Source organism: Balearica regulorum, chromosome 9, assembly GCF_011004875.1.
Source record: "Balearica regulorum gibbericeps isolate bBalReg1 chromosome 9, bBalReg1.pri, whole genome shotgun sequence".
In the NCBI taxonomy this organism is placed as follows: Eukaryota; Metazoa; Chordata; class Aves; order Gruiformes; family Gruidae; genus Balearica; species Balearica regulorum.
In genome coordinates this window covers 28,624,514-28,643,727 of record NC_046192.1, presented here as the reverse complement: position 1 = coordinate 28,643,727, position 19,214 = coordinate 28,624,514, and the positions used below count along the sequence as shown (strand labels likewise).

General features: G+C 46.7%; 1 protein-coding gene across 30 annotated transcripts in view; it reads left to right on the top strand.

Annotated features, from left to right (window-relative positions):
* MBNL1 (muscleblind like splicing regulator 1) overlaps window positions 1-17,936 on the top strand; it is a 106,853-nt gene extending 88,917 nt beyond the window's left edge. For 7 of the 30 annotated variants that reach the window (XM_075761750.1, XM_075761732.1, XM_075761751.1 and 4 more), the window contains 7 exons: window positions 1,551-1,808; window positions 2,835-2,888; window positions 3,762-3,915; window positions 9,358-9,393; window positions 10,089-10,183; window positions 13,460-13,534; window positions 15,097-17,561. In XM_075761750.1, the coding sequence (XP_075617865.1) occupies window positions 1,551-1,808; window positions 2,835-2,888; window positions 3,762-3,915; window positions 9,358-9,393; window positions 10,089-10,183; window positions 13,460-13,516 (654 nt within the window). In that variant the 3' untranslated portion in view covers window positions 13,517-13,534; window positions 15,097-17,561. Of the gene's footprint in view, window positions 1-1,550; window positions 1,809-2,834; window positions 2,889-3,761; window positions 3,916-9,357; window positions 9,394-10,088; window positions 10,184-13,459; window positions 13,535-15,096 lie in introns of all 30 variants that reach the window. The other 23 variants (XM_075761756.1, XM_075761741.1, XM_075761739.1 and 20 more) reach the window with 9 other exon arrangements.
* Window positions 17,937-19,214: the final 1,278 nt, after the last annotated feature.

Here is a 19,214-nt window from a genome sequence, read left to right as displayed (position 1 = left end):
TTCCAGCTGAGGAACCTGCCCAGTCCATTTCATGTGTGCTGCAGAAAGAGTTCTGCCGGCACCCAACCACCAGCCATACGGCCATGGGGATGAAGGAGAGCCGTGGAGGTTCCCGAACCGTCTCATTTGGCTCTGCTGCGAGTGTACAGCCAGAGTCTTTGTCACCACGTGGAAAAAGCTATAAATAGGGTCATGCTGGAATGACCCTGGGCAAACGGGTGTTTCCTGTGAGCGGGTTCACAAATGACATTGCTCTTGTCCTTTGGGGATGTCAATTCATAGGTCTCAGAGGATGAGCAGCTGGTCCTTGGAGCAGCAGCACAGGGGTTAAAAAGCAGCCAGAGCAGCATGGATGGAAACCAAATAATAACCAAATTTGGTTTGTTGCAGGGATCAGAGCCAAGGTCCTTGAGGAAATACTGATGATCCAAGCTCATGGGCACCCACCTTTAAAAGGAAATTCCATCTACTAAAGTGGTTTTATTTTTATACAAACTTGGTTGCTTTTGTCCCTTTCTGTTTCCTATAGCCTTTGGAAAACTAAAATGACAAACGCATTTTTGTTTGCGGTTTGTGAAGACCAGACCATGAAAAGAATGTGCGTCATTTTTTTAAATGTAGGGTTTGCAAGGTGTGTGAAGAGGCAGCCGACGCGTGTCGCAGTGGTGGTGAAGTAGTGTCAGCACCGCCGGCGGTGGCTGGAGGTCCGGGAGGGGCTGTGCTGGCTCGGGGCTGGGCTGGAGCCCATGTACCCGCCGTGGGACGCTGCAGGGGAATGCCCTCCAGCCCTGCAGGTTTCTTCCTGTGCTGATTCCTTCAGCTCCGTTTGGCTGCTGTCGCACGGCAGTAGCATGACAGCGGGACCGGTGACCGCTCTAGCTGCAGCCTCTGCTCTCCCAACGCGGCCACCTTCTGCCGATGCACAGGCGATCCCGGCAGCCCGGGAGAGGCAGCCGTGCCACTGCGGGGTTTGGATTGCCCTCTCGTGGCAGACGCTGGATCATGGAGGCTGGTGTCGTGCCACACAACCCAATGGGTGCAGCTTGCTCCCTGGCACGGGCACGAAGCACCCATCCGGTGGGGCTGCCCAGGGTCTGCCACGCGGTGACCCTCCCGGGACCCCTGGCCAGTCACCGTAACGCACCGGGCAGTGCTAACTCGGGCACAGCCAGATCACCCAGGAGCACAACCACGTCCGAGCACTGTGGTGCTTGGGGTGATCTCCCAGAGCTAGCCACAGCGCGTTTCTTCAGAAAACAGAAGGAGCCCTGTGGGTGGCTAAGCGGGAGCCAAAATCAAACCTGCTGTGTGCTTGGCGCTCGGTCCTGCTGGGTTTTGGTGCTCTTTGACATCAGAGGTGGCTCTAGAGAAGCCAGGTCCCTGCTGCTCGGGAGCCAAGCCCACCGTCCCGCACTGCTGTGCTCCTCCTGGGGCCGGGCGCCCGTCCTCATGGCACTCTTGCAGACTTCCAGAAATCCCGACTCTGCTCCGAGCCGTGCCTGTGACACCCGTCAACCAAATTAAGCGACTTTCTTTTCCCGGTGTCGCAGGTATGTCGAGAGTACCAGCGTGGCAACTGCAACAGGGGAGAGAACGACTGCCGGTTCGCTCACCCCGCCGACAGCGCGATGATCGACACCAATGACAACACGGTCACTGTCTGCATGGATTACATCAAAGGGAGATGCTCACGGGAAAAGTGCAAATATTTTCACCCTCCTGCACACCTGCAAGCCAAGATCAAGGCTGCCCAGTACCAGGTTAACCAAGCTGCAGCTGCCCAGGCAGCAGCGACTGCAGCTGCCATGGTGAGTTTGGAAAACACCTCTGGAGTAGAAGTCCGTTGACGAGAGAAAATAACTGATGTGTTAGCTGTTCTTGCTGGAGGGGGGCGTGTGTGCTCGGGGGTCCCGGTCACTACACGGTGCAATGAGCTTTCTCAGCATGTGGTGCCAGGTCTGCTCTTAAGTAGTTTCAGACCGTTAAGGTGTTTCACTAATTTTGCCTGCTGATGTACAGAGTATCTATATGTACATATATGTGTGCATACGTGTGCGTGTGTCTGTACGTGTGTGTGCATATATGTATATATAGTTTATTGTATGTTTGTGCGTGGGTAGATGCATATCTATCTAGTTGCACAGATAGATAAACCCATATTTCAGTTACTGTAAGTCCGTGTTTGTAGCGAGTTAGTTGGAAGTCGATGCCCCTGTGTTAGTGCTGCCCGTAGCCCACCTGCCCTGTCCCCCACCGAGGCTGGCGGCAGCTCTCTGGAGCAAAGCTCCTACTTGTATGGGTCAGGCCCGGAGCTGCTCCGGGATGGTTTCCCAGGGCGGAGAGGCCGTCATCCCGCGGAGGGCTGCGGTGGCACGTCGCCCTGGCTGCGCGGAGCCCCGTGGGGTGTGGGCAGAGGAGCAGAGCGGGCGCGGTGGCCGGGAGGAGCGGGCAGGTAACCACAGGCTGCCAGAGGCCTGGCGGGGCGGGCGGGGAGCCGGCGGCCGCGTGCGGGAAGCCCCGTTTCCGCTCCTGCATCGCCGTGAGGCCCCGCGTCTCCCCCCGGCCTGCCCGCGGGAGGGGGCCGCCGTCCTGCCCGCCCTGCCCGTCCTGCCCGCCCTGCCTGCCCTGCCCGCGCGGGGGCCGCCCGCCGGCCCCCCGTGCATGCCTAGTCTTGTTACCGTTGTACACGGCATCCGGTGATTTGTTTTTATTTGTTTTTTCTCACCTACCCAAATGCACTGCTGCCCCCATGATGCACCTCTGCTTGCTGTTTATGTTAATGCGCTTGACCCCACTGGCCATTGCCATCATGTGCTCGCTGCCTGCTAATTAAGACTCAGTCGGCTGTCAAATCACTGAAGCGACCCCTCGAGGCAACCTTTGACCTGGTACTATGACCTTTCACCTTTTAGCTTGGCATGTAGCTGTATCGTAGAGTCGAGTTTGGGTTTAATGTGTAGAAATGGAATATCCCGGTTCCCCTCCCTCCCTGGTCCCCGGTGAGGGGGGCGGGGGCGGCCGGGCCAGGCTGGGCACAGAGCTGGGACCCCGCCGCCCCCACACCCCGCCGGCCCCGTCCCGTCCCCTTCCCTCCCCTCCCGTCCCCCCCCCCCCGTCCCGTCCCATCCCGTCCCCGAGGGTGCCACGCGGGCGGCCGTGGCGCAGGGCCGACCGTGGGCGCAGGGTGCGTTGGCATGGCTTCGCGGCGCTGTGGCGCGGAGGCGGCCTGGGGGTGCCGGCATGCGACGCGCGCTCTGCATGCCCGGGCAGGCGCTGGGGCCCGGGGAGTGGGTTGGCGCCAGCGGCCCTGCCATCCGCTCCGGACGGTGACTATTAACATCGCTTCTACGTGTTGATCCTCATGGAGCTAGCAGTGCTGCTTCCCCCCACCCCAGTACCCTCGCTCCTGATCGAAGCCCTGAAGCTTTACCGTAGCATAATACTTAACGGCGGTTCCTATAACGTACGGCTCCAACACATTACCTGTGCCGCTGTAATGGTAGGCTAAAGTAGTGCTCCCTTGTAAAGCTTTTACCTCGCCTTTTATTTGGTAGTTAAGTCTGCTATGCTGCTTGCTTGCTCATGGATAAACATGGTGCTGCCTGGTTTTTTTGCCTTCTACTGATTTTTCTTTTTTCCTTTCTCTCTTTCCTTTTCTTCTCCCTCCCTCCCTTCCTCCTCCACACCCCACACCCCCCTCCCCCCCCTTTTTTTTTTCTTTTTTTTACTGGACTTTATTTTTATACCCATCCACCATTCAGGGAATTCCTCAAGCTGTACTTCCCCCATTACCAAAGAGGCCTGCGCTTGAAAAAACCAATGGTGCCACCGCAGTCTTTAACACTGGTATTTTCCAATACCAGCAAGCTCTTGCCAACATGCAGTTACAGCAGCATACAGCCTTTCTCCCACCAGGTAAGTGCTTCTCCTTTGCCTTTTTCCGGGGAGGGAGAAGGGGGAATTCAGGAAAAAAACACGCTAGGAGACAACCGCTTGTTCCTGATGGCAAAGGCGCAGAGGTGTTTGCGCAGCGGCGCTGGTGCCGCGGCGGCTGCAGTCGGGTGCAGGCAGCCTCTCTCCGGGCTGAGACGCTGCGGTGCCTGGTGAGCCGCGGGCAGAGGAGGTGCTGGCTGCAGGCAGGCTGGCTTCTCTCTGCTTCGCTCGGAAGCTGGGTGGGTGTTCTCCAGTCTAATACAAAAATCAGTACCATGCTTCCTCTCGTTCCTCTTCCCCTCGATTAACTTCTCTCTTCGTTATGCATCTCTTAAGCTGTTGTATTTGTTTCTCTTTGCTGTAAGACCCCTTTGCCTTCGTGTGCTTAGCAACAGTTGTTCTGAGTCACACACTTGAAGGTTTTGATTTTAGTCATGGTGCAGTGATCATAAAAGACACTGGCAGGCAGTCTCGCAGATAGGCTCATCATGAACCAGCACAGGAAACCAAGGTTCAGGCCTCTACGCTGAAGCCTCAGGGTTGATTTTGGACTAAGCAGAACTGAGGTGCACTTGTTCTTATTCAGGAGTGATCAAATCTGCACTTGTCCTAGTGTAACTGCTGAAGAATTGGTGCCTGTACTATTTACATAAGCAGAAATCCCTTCAGAGGACAAGTGATGGGACTTAAAGTTGGAATATATATATTTTGGTTCTCCAAACAGCACTTCATGAAAAAAATCCATTATCTAGTATGACACAGCTGAGTTAGTTTTTCACATATGAACCCACAGTAAATCAGCGCTGTCATTCTAGGAGGTATGCAGAGGACGTCTGGTAGGTCTGTGCTCAACAAATTGGAAGGAGTCAGTGAGGACAGCCCTTCGTAATGCAGACTAGCTGAGGGGAGTGGAGAAAGGAAAATACAGCTATTCAATCTTTACCAAAAAAATTTAAGGATTTTATTCTTAACATTTTTGGCAAGCACGTTCCCAGGAATTCGGCATAATGCCTTTTACTGTTCTTTCTTCATCTGGCGTACAACCAATATGTATAATTTAAATGGCACAAAAATCAGTTGCTTGATGTAGTACATTGTAATAACTTATTTAGGTTCCAAAAATACATTGCAACCACTAAAATATATTAGTAAAAGCTTGTTGGAGTCCATAGGAAGACTCTGATGGAGTTAGCTTTAGATCAGGTTTGTAGCCCACATACTAAAATTCTTACAAAAATGCTTGTGCAATCCCAGTCCTTCCTGTAGATATTAAACAATTTCACAGATTTGTTTTGGCAAAGCATAACTGGTGTAGTCCGTAAACGCAATTCTCCAGCTTCCATTAGATTGGTGAGGGGCTGGATGATTTCTGGAAGTACTCGAGCTGCTTTGAATTGCGCCCTTTGAACTTAGAAGCTGGGGCTGTGGTTCCTGTGCGTCAGATCTCATTTGCACTACGTCAGTGACGGGGACCTTTCACGTCAGCACTTGCACACATCCTACCTCAGCTCTTCCTCTAGCAAATTACTGAAACCTGCAGGGGTTTGCGCAGTGATGCTTCATTTGACCACTGAAGTTTAGCATAAGTTAAACAAGAAGAGTAAAGGATTTCTTAGCATGAGCTACTATAAATTCTCTTTTTATATTTTTCAGGTAGCAGCAGTTTGAGCTTTCCAGCAATCCAGTACTTTCCCAAAAGTTTGAAAATTTTATTTGCCACCTTGCCATTCTTAGTCTTCTCCACTTAAAATTAACTAGCATCAGTCCTGTTTGTGCATAGTCATCTGGAAACAGAGTTTCACCGTCCGTCCCTAAGAACGGACGGGAGAGCACAGAGCATGGGTGGCCTCTGCGCTGCCAGGCAGCAGAAGCAGGTTAATTCAGTGGGCTCTGAATTAAAGTGGCATTTTTCAGGTTCAGGCACCCAAAGTGTAATTACTCGTATGTGTTCTTAGTTGCTTCAGCTGCAGTGAGTGAGAATGCAGCAGGTCTGGAGGACAGGACACTGGCAGAACCTACACGGTGCAGGTCTGTACCCCTGCGGAGGATCTTGGCAGGACCCTCCTCCCTGCAGGGCACTTCCCTCTCGATGTTTCACCCTTGAGAGTTTTCCACTCATGTTCCAGACAAACCCAGATACCTCTTCTAAATTGTAAGGCCTAATTCTGGCTGCCTGTATGCAAGGGCATGTGAATGCAAACAAAGGGATCGTCCGTGCCAGGGGATGGACACTGGCACTCCACCCAGAAGTCTTTAAATGATTAAACGCCCTTAGATACTCATCTCCCCGCTCTCAAACAAAACTCCCTCTTTGCACGGCTCCCCTCTTGATGTCTCCCAGAAACCTTGGCTGCTGGAAGCTGTCCCCAGACTGAGAGAGGAGTCTAAAAGGCGTTGCAGGAAAGAACTGGGAACACTTGTGGTGTTGGCGAGTTAAGTGGAGTTAGTCTGCCGAATGAGGAGGCTCTGCACAACTTAATAGATGTTCACAGCTTGTTTCGGTACTTTGGTCCTGGCTGCCGACTCGACACCTTGGCAGACACGCAGGCGAACGTTTTGCTGTGGGGCTGTGAACTTGCAGAGCACCGGTTACTTGGCGTTCACTACTTCCGCACATGCTCTTTGTCCCGCAGTACCTGCGAGCTGGCCGGGGGTATGTCTGTACGTGCAGATAGAGAGCTCCTATGTGCAACTAGATGACGTTCATGCCCTGGTGCTTGTTACCATCCTGTGCCTCAGCTCGCTGTCTCCTCAGTTGTGCTGATACGGCTGTTCCTGCCTGTAAACCGGGTGACCAGACGGTCTTTGAGAAGCGTAATCCTCCAGAAGCCAGGGCTCAGGTTTACAGGATGCTCCCAGGAGCTGCTGTCCTGATGCACCTGCAAGAATGGCAGCAGGGCAGCTGAGCCACGAAGCCAAGCCACGGCAAGGCTTTGGCCGCCTCTGCCATGAGGTTAACGCATTGCATGTTTATTTAGTTACTGCAGCTTCATCACCAGAGAGCGAACTTGCTCATCACTGGGACTCACTCGGTGCACAGATGCTTTCCCAGAGCGGCGTCTGTGTAAGCACCTCCCTCCATCGGCTTCTGGGGCTGCGTAAAAACACTGCTCTGCTCCGCATGTCAGGGAGGGAAAGATCAGGCACAACTGTTCACCTCCACAGGACTCCTTATGCTGTCTTGGTGATATTTTTAATTAGGATTTAGTAGATTGAAGAGAATCAATAGACTGAGGGGAATAATACGAGGGAGAGAAGAGAAAAAAAATGCTTCAAACACCAGGAAACCTAGAATATTTGTAAAAGTAGCTTTATTCCACTGCAGAAATAATCTGGTTGTGAAGTTATGATCAGTTAACTGAGCACATTCTTGAATTAAAATTCTGCCTTGTGCTGAAAAGCTAGGGAACATTTGAAACTGCACATTTATTATTCATGCATTCTCATTAGTCAGTCAAAGCTCCTGAAGTCAAGATGAATATTAAGGTCATAGCAAAAATTATTTTTATTACTGGTAAGAGGGTCATACAGCATTATGTCTTCATACTTGCAAATTATTGCACCCTAGCTAGTATTTTCATTTCTGCCTTATGTTCATTTGCTTCAATTCCCTTTCAAAACTGTGTGCACTGGTTATAATGTTAATGATGATAACTCAGACTAAAATTTTGAGCTGAAAAGCTTTACGGTGATATTTTGGAGTCATTATGAAAATCTAACTTGTCTTTAGCATGTAGACCTAATTATGCGTGGAATGACGTAATATTCCAGATCTAATGAAGTAGGTACAACCTTATAAATAGGGCACTTCTGCACAGAGACAGAACTCAAAGGTTCTTCTCTGTAACCTCATTAACACCACAGAGGTGTCGTAAGAGGGACTGAGAAAGCAGTTTTACTTACTGCTTGTACTTTATAGCCAAATTTTGCTCCATTTTTTAATCTTGCAAGTGGCCCCATTGACTTGAGCCATGATTTGTGCGTGTGGAAGTCAGAAGAGCTACCCTTCTTTTGACCTTTCTTTGTGAATATTTTCAGTCTCTTCCATGGCACAGAAATAGAAGAGTAATTAGGAAACATGATTATGCCCTTTTCTTTGTAGCCTTACCGATACAGCGATGACAGAGAATAACCTTGTCCCCAGCACTAATTGCACCGACTGACTTGTTCCCTGCTCAGTTAAATGCTCTGGAGATCGTGCAAGCCACTGCAATGCTTGGCACCGGCTAAAACAATTTCCTGTCCCCTTGGCGGTCACGTAGTGGCGAGGAAGCAGCATTGCCATTGCCGTGGCTCCCACCAGCAGTCTTCTAGAATGTTTCCATTCCATAGAATGACTGGTGGAAGGTATTTTGCTGTGCAAAGTAAACAGAATTACCAGCTTAGTGATATTTAAAAAATGACACCATAATGTTCCCCAAAACACCATACTGCTGTTGGCTCCTGCTGTTGCAGGGCAGAATTCACCAGGCGCTGTCGCTTCAGTTATTTTTGTGGAGCCTAACGACAGTTGCAGGTTGTGAGCCCAGACACCAGCAGCTTAAAATACATCGCATAATGTAGAAAAAAATGCTGAACAAGTATTCTTAGGTGCTGCCATGAGCTGCATGGGAGGCTTGGGCTGTGCAGCCACCCCTCTGACCTGGTGTTAAGCAAGCAGCAGAGGACAGTCAGGATCGCTTCCACTTCTCCGCCAGCTCACCGGGGTCACACAGATATGACAAAAGCACTGCGTGCCAAATTCAGCTGGGTTTTCCCTGTACGTTACCTAAATATTGGAGCAGTCGGGCTGTGGCTAATGAAACAGTATAGATCAAGTCATTGCTCTGTGAGGGATCGTCACTCCAGCCCATCCGAGAAGGGCCCCAGCTGGAAAGGAGGAGAGGAGAGGAGAGGAGAGGAGAGGAGAGGAGAGGAGAGGAGAGGAGAGGAGAGGAGAGGAGAGGAGAGGAGAGGAGAGGAGAGGAGAGGAGAGGAGAGGAGAGGAGAGGAGAGGAGAGGAGAGGAGAGGAGAGGAGAGGAGAGGAGAGGAGAGGAGAGGAGAGGAGAGGAGAGAGGAGCCTCTTCTCGCCATCCATTCATCGTCTTTATGTCAAAAGGCAAAAAGAGTTAAGACTAAGAGAGCTTTAAAATAAAGCTAAAGAAGCTTTTCCTAGCCACGCTAATATTCCACGGTGCTGCAAAGGCAAACACGATATACCGGCACACAGTTCGATCAGCTCTTTTCCCTTCACTGAAGACTAGTTCTAATGGGTCACTGTGCTATTGTATGGTTTGATTGTGCTGACAGTTACATGCCACTGTTCCCATAATAACAATTTTTCTTCTTTGTTCAAATGAAATTTCTAATTACACGTGTGATGGGTTGTTTTAATTCTTTTCCCTTTCCAAATCCACCTTCCTGTTGCAATGCATGATGGGCAGGCTCAATATTGTGCATGACACCCGCTACAAGTGTTGGTAGGTGCCAGCTTTGTTTCTTGATTATCTTAAACCTGTGGTGCAGCTCACGGACCCTCAAAATCCACTGCTAGATTTTAACGTATAGCTCTTGTGCCAATCCATCTCCCTTAGCCTCCTGCACTAACACCTGTCAATTAAATGCAATTGTTTTATTTAATTGACATGGACAGATAGACGTCATTAATTTTCTATAGCAGTTTGAATTGCACATTGTTCCTTGGTGGATTTTGATTGGACTATGAGTTCCAGTGTTTAGAAACTATCTTGTGTTAAATAAAGACTGTATCTTACTATAGCCACGTAGACGTATACTGTCCTTCAACAAGATTAACTTTTGTTTGCAGTAAATATTTGGGTTGAATTTTTAAAAGACAAAAATTTGTAAATATAAGGGCATTTAAAAATTACTCTGTTGATTTTTGTATTGAAATGGTTAAGCTTGTTTGTGTCGATTTTCTTGATTTGATGGTAACAAGCGTTTTCCCCTTTTTTTCTCTTTCATTTCCCTCTCCTCTTTCTCCCTGGAATGTTGTCCTGCTTTGCACTGTGATTGCATGTCACGCGCTGGCAATGACGTCTCGGGCTTTTTGCTGTGATAAATACCATGCTCAATTATCCTACCACGTGTCGCTCTGGTTCCCATACTGCTACACTCTTCTGTATGTTTGCTTATATGATTTTCCTTCCGAAAGTTCCCATGGTGCACGGTGCTACGCCAGCCACTGTGTCTGCAGCAACAACATCTGCCACAAGTGTTCCCTTCGCTGCAACAGCCACAGCCAACCAGGTTTGCTAATTTACAGCTTTGTTCCTTACAGACAACTTGAAATTGGTGCTTGTAATGAGCATGGGGGTTTTGATTTTACCTCTTGTTGGCCTACACATTCTCTCTAAGACCTGCAGCACAGCTTAATAAGCCTTTGTCCATGCTCAAAAGGTGCTGCGGTTCCATTTCTGATGCTAAAAATAATTGACAATAGAGTTTCTGACTCAGTCTTAACATTTACGGGCCATGCTGCTTATTTCTACTCTCAGAGATGTAAAGAGAAAGGGATAATACACGGAACCCATTATTTATTTCTATTTCTGTGAAGCCAACAGTTCCTTTTAGTGCAGAACTCCAGTGAAAGCCAGTAAAACCTTTGTGCAGAGGGGCTGCAGGATCAGAATTCTAACAGTCTGAATTGAGCAGTCTGAACATGTCCTGACTCTCCTCTTCCAAGAGCAAAACAAAAATGTTTGTTGAGCATGGGCCACAGAGAAACTTCTTTTAAGCCTTTGTTTCAGCTTGTGATTCTGCTGGGAAAGGGCCGATCACTTGTTGCAGTTGACAGACTTCAGTTAGGAAAATGTCCATTAGAGTCTGGTTTTACTTCTAAATAGCTACCCCGTTGTTGCCATCTTTGCATGTAATTCAGGAATAAAAGAATAATGCTTTACTAAATAAGTGATTAAAAGTCCCCTCCAGAAACGATGCTCTAAAGATAAGCAGCGGGGGCCGGAGGAGCTGCAGTCCCCACATACACCAGCTGGAGCTGCACCTGAGGACAGATCGTGGCTTGTGGTTTTACCTAGCTGGGTTGTCAAACATGCAGATTTCTGCAGTACATCTGGCTGAAGGTGCAGCAATAAAAATTTTTAAAAGACTCTAAAAACCCAACCTATTTTTTGAGATTTGCTAGGAAGTTAGAATCGCCTACATCCTGAAACCATCAGCTCTGGTCTCAGATGCAGGTATTACTCTCGGCTCAGTGGGAATCACACATGTGCCTTTTCTAGAAGGGCGCTAAACGTTCTCTTCTGCATGTAGCAGCTGTGGTTCTGTATGTGTAATTCATTCCGGAGATGAATGGCAGGTTTTGAGGCAGGCTCACCTGACATGCTGAGCTCCCTAAGTCGTTAGAGCTAGCTCCTTAAACAAGTTCCACATCCCGTCATAAAGTGTCCAGGTTTGCAGCTGGACGGTAAGCGGCAGTGCCGGTGCCGTGCCCTGCTGTGCACGCCCCTCTGTGCTCGGGGGGACGGCGCCGGCTCCTGCAGAGCCAGGAGCCCCCGGCCTCGCCGCAGGGGCTCTCGCAGGATCGAGTCCAGGGTTGTTGGCTTCGAGCCCTTCTACCTTCACCTGTTGAGCACGACCAGTTTGTATTACGCCCAGCTGCACGTTCTTTGTTAACCTGTCTGCTTACTGGTCTCTCAAAAATACTATTCCAAAAATTACACTATTGCAGCAATATATAGGGAGCACAGCCCGAGTCTCAAAAGGGACCCGGATATTTTACAATTCCAAAAAATACTCAGTCTACTTAGCAAGTAGCACTTCCTGCTCTTGAGAAATTCTTGCTGAATGACCATGTCAGTCATGGATTTAAACTAGCGTGAGAATGACTTTGTATTTTGGAAAGCTAGTTTATAGGCAGGACTACCTCTGCATACATGTCACCTAAACAAGCAACCACCTGTATGCCCAAAGTATCTTAATATTGTAATTTACTGCACTATTCAGTTAATTTAAGTGTCTCCATAAGTCCAGAGACTGGTGAGGACAAGCCAAGCCACAGAAAAACATCCTTTTTAAAAAAAAAAAAAAAAAAAATAAAAATCTCTGTCCAAATAACCATGCACTTTCCCAAACAGATTACAGGGAAACTTTCTGTTGTAGAATCTGACCATTTCATGCATACCCTCCCTGGAGCCTCATAACACATTTAGTAAAGTACTGCAGCCAAACCTCAATATATACATATATAACGAATATATGTATATACTATGTGAGCAATGCTGAAATTATTTAATGCCACACGGTGCAATGTGCATGCATGCCGAAAAGTCTTAAGATCTGGCCCTTCATCTTCATTGACTGGTGTTGAAGGTCCTTGGTATGTTCCGACAGCACTGTCCCTGATGCTTCTACACAGTTGGGTGCAACAGCCTGTCCTGCAGCAGTAGAAAAAAATGGTATGAGAAGCTTCATTATGCTTGAAGCACGTTTCTGTACAAGTTGGCAATGTTGTAGAGTTGTGTGAAGTTGCTAGGGGAGGAGAGGGCGCAAGGGGTGGAAAAACCAAGAGCGAGACCTAGAAGCGATTTAGTTAAGCTGAAACCACCCCATTCCCTTCCTTGTGTGGATTAACAGGTCAGCCTTCGCATCCGCCAGGAAACGGTCCTTTCGGGTGCTGCCGCCGTTGGTGACGGTACACATCAGTTTTGTGTGGTGTGCCCCAGCGTGTTTCCCTCTACGTGGGCACATCGGTTTGCTCCCTCCGGCCAGATTTGTGGTCCTGCCTAACGCAGGGTTCCTCCGGCACGCCGGTGCCCCGGTGCCGCTCAGGACCCCCGGGACCTCAGCCTGTGCGCCGCCCCCGGGGCTGCAGGGCTGGCCCCCGGGGCGGGGTGTCTGCGCTGCGGGGAGTCTGCCCTGATTTCTGTAATGGGAAACTGAGTTGATGGGGCACTTCGAGAGCCACGTGCTGAGTTCTGGTTACGTGGACGAACATTTTGGGAATTGTTTCACTGCTTTGGGGAGTGTTAGCTTTTCAGCTGATCCACCGTGCTGCCCACAGCGGCCGTGGGAAGAGCGGGCAGCTCTTCTTGGCAGTGGATTTCCACCAGCCGTGAAATTCAAGCTCAGGGCATCTTAGGTTTGGCATTCAAAAACCAAGACAGCGAAAGCAGTGAGCACTTCACAAAATCAGACTGAAACGAGGCCGCTGTAGAATTTAGCTTTTTAAATGATACACTGAAAGCACAGAATTTTGTGTAGGCCAACAAAAAGGGCTATTTTCCATTACTGCACTGCATGACTTTTGTAGATTTTAACTTCTCTTATTTCCTAAACGGCCAATAATACTTATTTATATTTGTCAAGTAGTACTTAACACAATGTTTTCCAGTTTTAAGTTGCTATTGTAGCACTTCAGTTGACTTTAACTTATAGTTACAATATAAAATCCACCAACTCACAGCTGATCCTCACTTTTCCAAACTTATGTTCTGTAGCAAAGTGCTGTGTCTCTGGGTCGGCTCATTGCACGTGTTACTCATTGTTGAAATTTTTTACCTATAGATACCCATAATATCTGCCGAACATCTGACTAGCCACAAGTATGTTACACAGATGTAGACATTTTGTCATCAAACAGTAAGTTCCCAATGTGTTGTTGCTTGCAGTTTTTGTGTGTTTATATGTGCATAATTTGTCTTTTTCAGGGACAGGATGTTTTTATTTTCTTTCTAAGACAATTAGTAAGATACGGGGGAAGAGGCGCTGAACTGCAGTGCCGTGCCGTTCTTCCCCGAGTGGAGATCCCGGTGTTAGCAGTGACCCGCTGGCTAGTGCGTTGGGCCAGACATCAGCATTAGTGTGTCCATACCCATAGAGCAGAACCGGAGCCTGCAGATAGAGCTTTAGGTTTTGTCTATAAATACGATGGCTCCAGCACTGATGGGAGCCGAGGCCAGGTCTAGGGGAGGTGGTTACTTACATTAAGCTGTCTTGAGCAAGAACTAATCTTAACGTCTCCAAATTTGGAAAGCCAGCATCTCTGAAAATACAAGTTTAGTCATCTGCCTCGCTGCAGCCTGATTCCTTGAGAACACAGGTTGTCAGACCACGGTGCGTTACGTGCAGTGTTTTCCTGGCGTGGGCAAGGAGAGGCCCCGCGGCGCAGGCGCACTTCACGCCTGCAGTGTGTCGGTGTGAACGGCGACCGCAGATAGCGCGTGTCAGCTTTTTATACTGTGACCTTTCATCCTGCGTAGTTTGAACTCGAGGTTTGTGTGCCCAGGCTCGAGAGGTTTGTTTTCCTGTATCTTCCCGTGAGCACACGGTAGTTTCCAGGCTGTCACTGAATTGCCTGCTGTCGTTAAGACCGCCCGCAGCACATCACCTCCCCTCGGACAGCTTGTCATTTGTCTTACCTTTCTCTCCCTCGCGCTCCATTTCTGCTGTGTTTTGTATTGAACGGCTCGGCCACAATGGAATTATTGCTTAGGGTGAGGATTAACTGATCTGCCACAGTGGGTTTATAATAATAGTTATTCCTTTCCGCTGAGCTTAAATGTTTTTAAACTGCTTGAGTGACTTGGGTGGGATGCCGCTTATCTGCAGCCCAGACTTGCTACCGGGCTTCCCTGCGCAGTCAGCTGGGGCTGAGACCATCCCGAGGAGGAGGAGGGCTTGCTCTCCAGAGGAGTCTCTGGGGTGGCAGGCAACGGAGACCACAGAAATAGCTACCCTAGGCATGCAGTTAAGTCAGAAGAATCACCTTGGGAAGGCAGGGCTCAGATTTCTGAGGATGTTTCGGTGCCTCTCAGATGTTGGTTGGGCTCCTGGGTTTTACAGGGCAGCGGCGGCAGAGCCTGGGAGCAGGGAGGAGCCCGGGGTGCTGGCACCGCTCACCAGCACCGTGTGGGAGCTGCCTCCTCGGCGCTGGGCACGTCCCCAGGCTCTGATCCCACGACTGGGGGCTCGGGAGGAGCGGGAGGCCCGTGTTTGGTGCGTTTCATCGCCGCAGAATTCGGGTGCACGGTGAACTCTGCTGCGAGGACGTTGCTGAAGGGAAATCCCGCAGGGGTTTGGGTGCAAGCTTCCCCGGCACTCGGGGGCGGATTTCCCGGTTGCAAGTGCAAAGTTTGGGCTGATGTGGTGCTGCCAAGAAGTTATGACTGTGTTGCAAATGCTTTATCTCTTTTCCTTTCTAGATCATAACTAAAGAGCAAAGGACAGTGTGTTTGGGTTGAGAAGAGGACAAGCTCATTAGCCATAATGTATATACCGTCAAGCAACACTCGGGAACTCCCTCAGCAGTAAGACATCCACACATTGCATGTTAACAAGATGAAACAAGAACTTGGAAATCCACTGCACACTGTTGCCTATATACTTTGTACATTTAATTGATATTTGTGCTGAGGTGATCTTATTGTCTAAAACCTACAACATTGTCTATCTTTTCTAGCACAGAAGTATGCATATGGATTTGAATATGCATATGTGGTGTGTTTCCTACATAATCATGTATGTCACCTTGAAAAGACAGACGATGATGTAACCATAAATCTATTATGTATTGGTACGTCTGTAGACCAAGATATAATTTTTTAAAGTAAGTTTATTTCTTTCAAGGTTTACAAATAACAAAGGTGCACCTTGTATTTAAAATTGCCATTATAGATGAGAGCGTGCATGCACAGTAATTTTTGTTTAAGAGTAATATTTTTAATGTAATAGATTGTAAGAAGTGGTAAGAGAGGTATCTGACAGAGATGAATGTGCCAAGCAAAACCACAACTGTGTATCTTTTAAAGCACATCAATGGCTTTAAATACCATGTTGTTAAGGATTCTCATGAAGTGCCATAGACTGTACATCCGATCAGAGTATTACTTCTGCAGTGTTATTTTCAGAATCACGTGTTCACTTACTTTACTAGTACTAATCAGTCAAAGGGCACCATTCTGTTTCAAACCAAAGCTGTCTCAGAAATGGCCAACTATTCCTTACCGTAACAGTAGACAGCACAAGAGAGATACTCTAGCCGTACAAATTAACCCATACTGGACATATATATAAAGTATTTTAAGGCATTGTAGTGTAATATTTATGCATATTTTACTGTATAACATGATATACGAAAGGGACAAGCCATTTCTGAGACACAGTAACAAATGTTTGAGGAACTTCTTTTGCTTCTATTTATAGCCTCTGTCGAAAGTCGAAAGGACTATAAATGTTTTGCAGAGATGGGTTTCACTTTTACTTCATCAAAGTCACGCTTTACACGGTGACTCTAAACAAAGACGAAAGAAGCACTGACATCAGATGCATGACAAACCAAAACATGAAAACATGGAGATGTTAATTAGCCTAGAAATTGGGTGGGTTAAATACTTGGGTGAGTTTTATATGTGACTTTTTTTGTTCAGATTAACTGCTTATAGCCTTAGAAAGCCTTTACAAAATAAAAACAAAACAATAGATGTGCATTCAAGTTTTAAGAATGGATTCATCCAAAGGAATTCCTTTTTGTGGTTTGGATGTTGCAGCTAGTAAAGGATATTTTTGCTCTGTTCAGCAAAGTGCTGAAGTGGGGGCCAGGTCACTGGTAGCGTAGCGTGGAGTGGAAGAAGCGCGAGTTCGGTTCTAGAACTCTCCATACTTCCAAGTTTACTGCGAGTTTTTATGCTTGAGAGAGATGCTTTATAGTATAAGAATGATGTGTTGATTTTACTGATTGTACTGTACATCTATTAAAGCCTTAGATTATTACATTACGGGTTAAAACCCATACCAATGTAATTTCAATCGTGTTAAGAAAGTATAGGTGACTTCACATGTTATTGTAGTTACTTAACATTATAGAATATTACTTATTTTTTTCTTGTTAAAAGTGTAGTTTTTATTTCTTACATTTATTAGCTTGTTTTCATTTTCTATTACCAGTTGAATACCATTTCAGTTTATAGAACTTTGTTTTATTAGAGTTTACTGATGACTTTTTCAAAATACAAAAAAAAGTAGTTTTCTTCATAACATACTCAGTTTTGAATTTACATGTAGTGTCATATGAGTATTCGTATTATTGTTAACTAAATGATTTATATTTTACTGATTTAATATTACAATGTAAGAATGTCAGTCATTGTTAGTTCTTGTCTAGTTTTCATTAAAAGAACAAAGATCTTTTATATGGATATCTTATAATTATATAATCATTGCTAAGTAAGAAGTTAAGTTGTTGCTATCGCAACAATCCTGGCAGACAATTGAGTAATATTTTGATGATTTATTTTGTTTGTAATTAGTTATTATGAGAAAATCTAGTTCCTAGATATTAGAATAAAATTTATTTTCTACTGTATCCATTTCAAATGTTAAAATATTGTTTAAATATTTTTTGAAATCCCTGAATATCAGGCCTTGTTATAAATAAGCTGCATAATCAATAGATCAAGGGACTTTGTTGATAATCCAAATACTCAAAGTTTACGTAACAAGAATTATAGTGTGTGTGTGCAAACTCTTGAGGGTTGATTATGCTGCAGTTTAGCATGTGGGAACGTATAGAGAGAAGGTTGACTTTTTGCACTTCTGTATATAGTCAAAAAAGAGAGAAACCTGTATAATAGTAAGATCTTATTTTGAATAAAAATGTCTATAATTACAAGGAGTTTTGTTAAGGCTAATAAAATGACAGGCTGAACAAAATTGCTTGCAAAAGTGGCACAGAGTTAGCACTCCATACCCCTTCAAAAAAGTTGCTTTGCTTTATGTGGACAGCTTGTAGTTTGCCAGGATTTTTTCAGCTGGAAAGATATGCCATCCTTCCGAGATCTCATGACTGACAAAAGCTCCACTGGTTCAAATCTGCCTGAAAATCATTAAGAAAAAAAAAAAAAAAAAAGAAAAAAAAAGGCAAAAAAAGCAGGTACTTCAGACCATCAAGGTGAAATCATGGATCAAATATTCCGTACATTATTCAAAAACTACTGCATGTTTAAAGTATCAAAAAATATATTAAAGATATATGCTATTCAAACCAGTTTCTGACAATTTCAGTGGTTTATTGTTCACAAAAAAAGATTCTTCAAAACAAATACTGACTTTCACAAAAGAGTTAAATCATGAACAGGCAAACCAAACAGCACACCGTAGCTGTAGTTGTTATGTGATTATTTTTTATTGCTGTAGTGGTCCTGTTCTTTTAGCAGGTGAAAAAAACCCCAGACCCTGGGAAATGTTACCGTTCTAATGGAACGCGTTCCAGAAACCTTGTCATTATCGTATATGCCAAAGCTGGACGAAGCAGCGATCGGGCCGTTACTTTATCTGATCTCTCCAGTACTCACACTGAATAATTAATGAAGTTGCACTTACACTGCAACCCCGCAACTTTCATCTGCTGAAAGGACAGATGTGCTTGGTTTTACTATTATGTAATCACAGACTTACTTTTGCTTGTAGTTGCTCCAAATTATGTACTCTGTCCTGGGCTGCAATTTGTTTTTATGCTTATTTTATTATTACTGCTATAGTTGACCTTGCTGTATGGAAAAAATAAAGTGAAATTGCCCTAATAAAAATTCTCTTTTCTTAATTATGTTTTTCTATATCAGGTTGAAAATCGCACCGCTTTCTTTTCTATACATTTTTCATTTTATCTGCACATTTGTTAGACTGAAGGGATATAATTTATTTGGGGGAAAACCCCTATATGCTGGTATTGGGGTTTTTTCCTTCAACAGTGCATAGAATGTTAAATATACAGGATATATATTGAGAGTGCTAAGTGTACGTGATATTATTGTTAAACCCCGAGGGTGGATACAAAGCACCAGGACACCACAGTTGCAGGTGAGTGGGCGGCGAGGTGGGTCGAGAACTGGCTGAACGGCAGAGCCCGGAGGGTTGTGATCAGCGGCGCAGAGTCTCGTTGGAGGCCTGTAGCGAGTGGTGTGCCCCACGGGTCAGTGCCAGGTCCAATCCTGTTCAACACATTCATCACTGACCTGGACAGGGGACAGAGTGCACCCTCAGCACGTTTGCTGACGACACAGAACTGGGAGCAGTGGCTGACACAGCAGGAGGCTGCGCTGCCGTTCAGCGAGACCTGGACAGGCTGGAGAGCTGGGTGGAGAGGAACCCAATGAAATTCAACAAGGGCAAGTGTAGGGTCCTGCACCCAGGGAGGAATAACCCCAGCACCAGGACAGGGTGGGGGTGACCTGCTGGGAAGCAGCGCTGCAGAGAAGGACCTGGCAGTCCTGGTGGACACAAGCTCTCCATGACCAGCAGCGTGCCCTCGTGGCCAAGAAGGTCA